Consider the following 7933-nt stretch of genomic DNA (forward strand, 5'->3'; position numbering starts at 1 on the left):
TGAGGCCTACTGTTAATGCTACAAGTCAAATATTTTTAGGGCGGGAGAAGTGGTTTGAGAGAGGGGTTTGAGTTACAGACAAAACTCCCCCAAAGAAAGCACCCCACAGGTTGCAGCAAAGGCGTCAATCTACTCATATTAATGCATTGGTTGGGGTGGGGACGAGGCTGAAATAAAGAAGTACAGAAATAATGCTCTTTGATGGGACCTCTAAATAAATCATGCTTGGTTATCATACCAGCTATGGGAAAGAACTTTAATATATGAAAGAAATATTGATATGTTAAGTTAAGGAATAGAGAATTCTATTTGCATAGAAGAGGGGAATTTCGGTGATGAAATGGCTAAAATAGCTTAGGTTAACTGAAGCATAACATTTTGACTGCTGATAGTAAGTAGAATTAGAAGGCTGAGGACTTATCCACATCAGAGCAGCTCATGGATCTGCACCGTTCTAAGCAAGGAATTTTGAGAAAAGTCATATACAAAGTCCAGTGTTCACCATTAGAATATACACATAGACAGTATACATTTGAAAAGGGACCCCACCTTATCTAACCACAGCAACTGCTGGTTTAGTATGATTCTTACCAGCTGATTGGCCTGATCAACCAATTCATAGGGTTGATTATTAGAATAATGAGTGTGTATTGAAGTATTGCTTATAAGAGTTGTATTGATCATAAGATGAATAAAGCATCACAAAGGTATTTTGCGTCTGTCTTCTCTTGCATCTGTAACAAAAAATACCAGTGGTCACTGGCTGTATAAAATCCCTTTTTAGGACAATCAGGTACATCAACCATGACATGACGAAAGCTGGCAAAATCAGTATATATTTGGTGATCAAGAACCTGATTGGCTAACAGTAAAGGTAAAGGGACCCCTGACCGTTAGGTCCAGTAGTGACCGACTCTGGGGTTGAAGAAGAGGTAGGAAGATCGTCCATTTTTTGAAATTGATTGGGTCTTAAAGGTAAAGAGACCCCTGACCATTATGTCCAGTCGTGACCGACTCTCGGATTGCTGTGCTCATCTCGCTTTATTGGCCGAGGGAGCCGGTGTACAGCTTCTGGGTCATGTGGCCAGCATGACTAAGCCACTTCTGGCGAACCAGAGCAGCGCATGGAAACGCCGTTTACCTTCCCGCCAGAGCGGTACCTATTTATCTACTTGCACTTTGACATGCTTTCGAACTGCTAGGTTGGCAGGAGCAGGGACCGAGCAATGGGAGCTCACTCCATCGCAGGGATTCGAACTGCCGACCTTCTGATGGGCAAGTCCTAGGCTCTGTGGTTTAACCCACAGCACCACCTGCGTCCCCATGATTGGCTAACAACTTCAGGCCAAATCCAGCAGCCAACTGCATGCAGAAGCCTTGTGCTCTACTGCAGGGCCAGCCTTGATAGTAGGCGGAGTGAAGTGGCTGCCTCAGGCACAGATGTTGGGCAATGTACAGTTGTGAGGTGTCTGAGGGGGAGAGAACTGGGTGCCACATTGCCTGCCCAGTGACCCCTGAGCAAGCTTGCTGCCTTCATGTGTGCTGACCTTTTTGCCAGTGTTGATGTGAAATTTAGTAGCTGTGTCTACTAGGACAACATTTTTCCTTCCCCTCAGGGAGCAAAATACCTTCTTGGACAATGCAGATTAAATGGTAAAAAAAACCAAAAAAAAACCACATTCGTTTTTTTAACACACATGAAGAGATAAGTGAGAAAGAACACAAACCACATCCTTGGTTGTTTCTTTTAGTTTCTTTGTGGTCATGCCAGCCTAAAATTAATTGATTTATGTGGACAGTTGACTTCCCCACCCCAGAAGATTAAAAAAAACACAGGCCTGTTGAAACTGGAAATTCAAGTCTGTACATTCCCCACTCACTCCTTATCTATGAAGGGAACATGATGGAACTGGTTTTCAATACAACAGAAAATGCATATTCATTGCATGTATAGCCACTCACAATTTGTATGCTACAAGTGCCTCCTTGTGTTTTGGCATTCCCTCCATGTTACTGAAATACATTTACAGTACTAACCTTTGTGGGCCTTGGTAAAAAACCAGATCTAGTATTATTTACATAGATCCTCATGAATTTGCATGAGTTTTATATACAAAGCATACAAATTGGTAAAAATGCAAACAAAAATAAGCTTAAAAGCACTATCAGAACATTATCAGTACTGCACTGCCAATATAAAAATTAGCACAGGACAGCCCAAAATCCAGTACAAAGCAGCACTCAGGAATGTGAAGTCCCTGTTTGCTTTTTATACCACATTAACCACATGCTGTCTGCTCTGAATAGGAGCCAGTGTGGGGTTGAGTAGTTTGGTCTACTTATCTTGTTTTTCTGTAAGGTGGTGGCTGGAATACTAACAAATACCATCCTCTGCCCGGGAGCTAGCCTGACTTTCAGGAAGTGTGTGCAGGATGGACATGTGGAATTAGTAAAACAAATGTAGCTGCTGGGCTACTTTTGACAATAATGCCTTCTGCCTGTTATTTTTCGGAAATGAACCTGAAAGTTGAGATCACTTTCCATCTCACTGTTTCCCAATTTGGAGCTCTTTGTTATGTAATCTTCCTGTGTTGGAAGTTCCTCAAAAGGCTTGTAAAATTCTGTTAAAATAACTAGAAGCAGATTGGGAGGAAGAACTCAGCTGGAAAATTAAAACTGAGTAATCTTTGCTGCTACTGAACACAACAGGACAGTTACTAAGATATCGTGTTGTGTGTGGAAAGGAACAGAAGGAGATCTGTGGCAGATCTGTGGCAGAAACGAGTCTCAACTTCCAGAGCAGTTGGTAGGTGACTTTTAGCTTTGTTGTTGAAATGCCATTTTTCTCCTCTTAAGCACTAGAGGGCCATTCTGGCACATGTACAGCACAATCCTGTACGTATTATCCGCATATTTTCAGAAGTAAGCCCTGCCACCCGCCCGCCGTGTTCAGTGGTAGCTTTCTTCCAGCTAAGTATGCAAAAGCATTTTGTGATTCTGACATACCTTGCTGGTAAAGAAATGCCATCTCATACGCTACACTACTTTCCAGTTCTATTTTAGCTTTGTGGCCTACTTCTGAACATAGCAATATTTAAATAGATTTCAGTTCCAGGAGAGCACTATAACTGGCAGAATGCAAAAAACCCCAGACACGAACATTATTATTTTCTAAGGATGAACTATACGTAGTCAGTGGTTGTGGGTCTTCCAGGAAAAAACTGCACATGCAAACAGGGTGATTTGTATATAGTGATTATCTGATGCCCTTAGAGAGTGATTTCATTTAGCACGTTTATTTTTACTTGTACTGTATTTAGTAAAGAAAGCTATGAACTTTGATAGGGTCAAGCTTGTCTAATAATTAGTTGCAATTGGCACCCATTGTTATTAAAGAACTTGTGAAATGTAAACTTTTCTGCAGAAAAGTTAAGCCCTGGAAAATTTTGTGTCCCACATCACTGAATGCAACCATAAACCAAGAGTGTCATTTGTGTCACATTTCTCTCAACAATAGGCTTGTTAGGAGTGTTTCCTTGGCTATGTGTTATTTGAAGTAATTAAAAGTATCCAGGGGAAAGATCCTCTCCTCTCCCCATCTCCTCATTGCTCACAAACACAAAACCCATCTCCTGTTTGTTTTGTTAAGTAGTGAGCAGCAATTTCCTTGCCTACCCTCTCACTGAGGCAAGTGTCCCATTTCTGACTGCAGGTGGCACTTCATGAGACTGAATGCCTTTCCATGCAGAAAATAAAATCAAATAATCATTGTACATGGAAAACTTGTCTATCAGGACAAAGGGCTCTAGCTTCTCCCTGGGCTGCTAGTTTTCTGTGTGAGGGAAGTTTTTGCACACACCACTATTTCACATGGTGTGAGCCTGTGAGGTCTATGTTTCGGCTGGAAATGCAGATGGGGCTGAGCCAGGAGGGGAAACTGGCATAGTGGCGAGTGGCATCACAAGGCCAAACCTGCACTGTGTCTCCATTATAGTTTCTAGAGGGAAGGAAGGGCATCTTTTTATATGCGGCGGCGGCAGCAAGAGTTCTGATCGCGGCAAAATGGAAGAGTAATGAAATCCCCTCTATACAAGACTGGATCCAAAAGCTGACAGAATATGCTAAATTAGACGGTCTATCAGAAAAAATAAAGAATAAATCAAAACAGGAATTTGTTTCAAAATGGGAGGTTTTCAAAGAATATTTGAAAAATAAATATAGTTGTTTAAATTCTGTAGCAGCATTCGAGGAACTTCAGTATTAGTTGCAAGGTGGATATAAGAAACTAGATATATTAAGAAAAAGTTTAATTATGATAAAAGTGTGTAATGGCAATAATATGAAATCGAAATATGGAATAGACGGGAGGTTGGGTCTTTAGTGTTAAGACCAAGTTTTATTGTTTGTTAAGAAAATTATGTGTCTATGGTTATTACTGTGTGTATTTGTGTTTTTTCTTTTTTCTTGTGTATCATATATATATATATATATATATATATATATATATATATATATATATATATATATCTGTGTGTGTGTAGTTTCTAGAGGGTCTCGGGTGCCATGCTACCTCTCCCATCCCCACTAGCAAAGGAATCCAGAATGGGAAAATAGACAAAACCTCAGAGGTGTGTGGCATTACTTGGAGTACGTTGTTCCCACTGACTTCCCATGCGATCTGTCAAATCCTGCAGCATACAGATGGTTGCTGACACTTTAGGAAATAATGTTGTGATTTAACTGTGACTTTTCTGGCATGTGCTTTTGTAAACCAATAAAATCTTTAACAATTTTTTTTAAAAAAACACAACAACTGTGGCTTTTCTCTTTTCAGGGTTTGCATCATGCTCAGAACTCAGGCCTTTGTGTTCTCCCTTCTCCTGGGACTGGAACTCCCCAAAGCAAAAGCCAACTGTAACTTTACAGAGTCCCAACGTCACTGTGTTTGTTCACTAGAGGCGAATAACTTCATTCAGTGCCTTCCAGCCACCACATATGAGCTTCGAGGAGGAAATCTGGAACAATTTGCAGGTTCTTCTGGAATGAAGCCAAACCCACAGATAACTGACATTCTGGAGGCCCTGCTAGTTCGCAAGCTCATATTTACAGACCTCATTGTGCCAGAGGTTCTCGTGCCAGGGTCCCTGCAATTTCTTTCCTACACGCAGGTCTCAGAACTTGAATTTGTAAACTGTACTTTCCTTAGAGCCACTGACTGGAGCCTCAAAGGTGGGCTGGACTTGAAGGTTTCTTCCTTGCGCTTTCACAAAGTGACAGCTGCCCCCCTGGATGACAGACTGAACATGTCCCGCCTGAGAAGGTGGCTGGAGACCCTGCAGAATCTGACAGTTACAGAGTCACAAGTCACATCTGTCCCGTGCGAAATTAGCAAGATGTTCACATCGTTGCATTTACTGGATGTTTCGGGAAACAATTTCCAGGACCAAACCATGAAGTCAACATTCTGCGAAGGGGTTTTCCTGCAACTCCAAATCTTAAAACTCCACCATAACAATCTGACCTCTTTTGAGACTGTGTGCAAGACTCTTGGCCATCTCAAGATGCTCACTCACTTAGACCTAAGTCAGAATAACTTTCAGCCCCGAGTCTTTTCCTCCTCCTGCAGGTGGCCACATTCACTTCAAATTTTTAATTTGTCCAGTACAGGGTTAGAGCAAATAGGTAGCTCTCTGCCACCCAACATTGAGATATTAGACCTGAGTGCCAATAACATTTTTACCCTTGACTTCTCACTCCCTGCCTTGAAAGAGCTCTACCTGTCCAAAAACAGGCTGCAAACTGTTCCCTCACTTGACAGGCTTCCTAGTTTGCAGGTCCTCAGTCTTGATCAAAACCAGATCTCACAGCTTCCCAGCAACCATCTCCTGCGTCTGCAGAGCTTGAAAGCTGGCCACAATCTCTACAATTGCTCTTGTTCAAGGGATATCCAGGACTTAGCAGCAAAACCATCATTACTGCCTGATTGGCCTCAGGATTATATATGCCATTCCCCTCTCAATTACCAGGGCTCCCTGGTAAAAAATGCACATTTTTCATCACTGCAGTGCAAGGCTCTGGTCACTCGTGGCTCAATATTCAACTTGCTGATATGCCTTCACCTTGTTTTTCTGTTTGCTTTCAGTGCTACAATTTCTGGACATTTTCTTTCAGCAATTCTGAACTGTTGGGAATCGTCAGGGAGCTAACAAGCAGATCACAATTGATTGTGGCATAAATTAAGTGTAAGCTACTCGACTGGGCTAGATTGAATCGTATTTGTACATTTTGTACTGTATTTTATGATACTATTTTATGACACTGCCTGTGTGGTGTAGTGGTCAGACATGGGAGACCAGGGTTCAAATCCCCACTCTCAATTAAGTGTACTAGGTGAGCTTGGGCCAGTCATTATCACTCAGCCTAGGCTACCTCACAGGGTTGTTGCAGGGGATTAAATGAGGTGGGGGAGAACCATGAGCTTATTGGAGGAAAAGCTGGGTTATAAATGCAATAAAAATGCCTGCATAACAGGTGGTATATAAAAACCTCAATAAATAAATAAACTAGAAAATTAGAATTTGGGGTTGGGTATTGAATATTACTGGGCAAATGGTATGAGTGAAGAATTTGTAAAAAAAAATAAAAAATAAAGAGGGGGAGCAAGAGTATGCTTCAGTTAGAATATTCCATGTTGCTTTGACTGTAACTTTTCCCCTACCTGCTGAAACACAAATGTTATTTTTATTAAAAATTAACCACAGTCTTCCAACATCTTTTTAAAATAACCCCCTGTGCTAAAAACTCATAAATATTTACAATTGTTATAAAGCAACAACAAAAAGGTAGAGTGTACATTTGATCTCCAGCTGCTTACAGATGCCATTTTTAAGAGAGAGATATATATAATTATCCCATACACTGCATACATCCCACAGAGCCTGCTCTAAGAGGGGTCATCCATGGATGTGGAAAACAGCGAGAGGCAATTTCCATATGCTCCACTCCTTCTCCAGTGCCGCTGTGATCTGAATCTCCCATGGCTGCATTTGCCATGTTTAAAAACCGTAAGAGACCCAGCCACCTATATGTCCAGTTTGGTCTTCAGAATCTTTTTCTCACTGTGGGGGAGAGGGAGGTGTACAAGTACAGTCAGCCTACTAGAAAACTAATAAATCTATTATAAACAGTTTAATAGGTTGTATGACCCTAGAAAGAAACCTTGGATGGGCCTTGGATTAATATACTTTCCTTCCTTGGACCGTTGAAAATAAGATGTCATTATAAAATTGTATTAGCTATCCCATGTTATCTTGAAAGGTAATACTCTTTGTAGACTTGAGAAGCTATATCTAATAAAATGAAAATTATAAAATAAAGAGGAAATGGGACAATGATTCTATGTTGGAAGTCAGCTAGAAGGTGTGGCTTTAGATCTTTTTAAAAAGCCTCCCTGGCTAGTTCAGATGCTGCTCCCTTTCTGCTGTGACAGGCTTCATTGCCTGGGGCTCAGGGGCTGAGCTTCAGAAGGCTTACAGTGGTACCTCGGGTTACATATGCTTCAGGTTACAGACTCCGCTAACCCAGAAATATTACCTCAGGTTAAGAACTTTGCTTCAGGATGAGAACAGAAATTGCGCAGCAGCGGCATGGCAGCAGCGGAAGCCCCATTAGCTAAAGTGGTGCTTCAGGTTAAGAACAGTTTCAGGTTAAGAACGGATCTGCAGAACAAATTAAGTTCTTAACCCGAGGTACCACTGTAATTAGGTAGGGCTCGGAGCCAACAGTTAGGAAGCAGTGAAAATTGCTTCTACACCATGCTGCTTTCTTCTGCAAAGTGCCCTTTTGCCATAGTTGCCATTGCCAAAGATTCACCATGCACGCTCTGAGTGCCACATGAGGCCAGAGTGGTATATGCCCCCATTACGTTCCATGT

General features: G+C 41.6%; 1 protein-coding gene across 1 annotated transcript; it reads left to right on the top strand.

Annotated features, from left to right (window-relative positions):
- The first annotated feature begins 2483 nt into the window (after nucleotides 1-2483).
- Nucleotides 2484-6761, top strand: CD14 (CD14 molecule). The gene is made up of 2 exons (XM_028738239.2): nucleotides 2484-2806; nucleotides 4835-6761. Exon 2 carries the CDS (start codon nucleotides 4845-4847, stop codon nucleotides 6204-6206), a length of 1362 nt encoding a protein of 453 aa, XP_028594072.2. The 5' UTR covers nucleotides 2484-2806; nucleotides 4835-4844; the 3' UTR covers nucleotides 6207-6761.
- Nucleotides 6762-7933: the final 1172 nt, after the last annotated feature.

The sequence above is a fragment of the Podarcis muralis genome, chromosome 8, assembly GCF_964188315.1.
Source record: "Podarcis muralis chromosome 8, rPodMur119.hap1.1, whole genome shotgun sequence".
Lineage (NCBI taxonomy): Eukaryota > Metazoa > Chordata > Lepidosauria > Squamata > Lacertidae > Podarcis > Podarcis muralis.

Coding starts and splice junctions, on each gene's coding strand:
- CD14 (XM_028738239.2), top strand. CDS start 4,845: ATGCTCAGAACTCAGGCCTTTGTGTTCTCCCTTCTCCTGGGACTGGAA.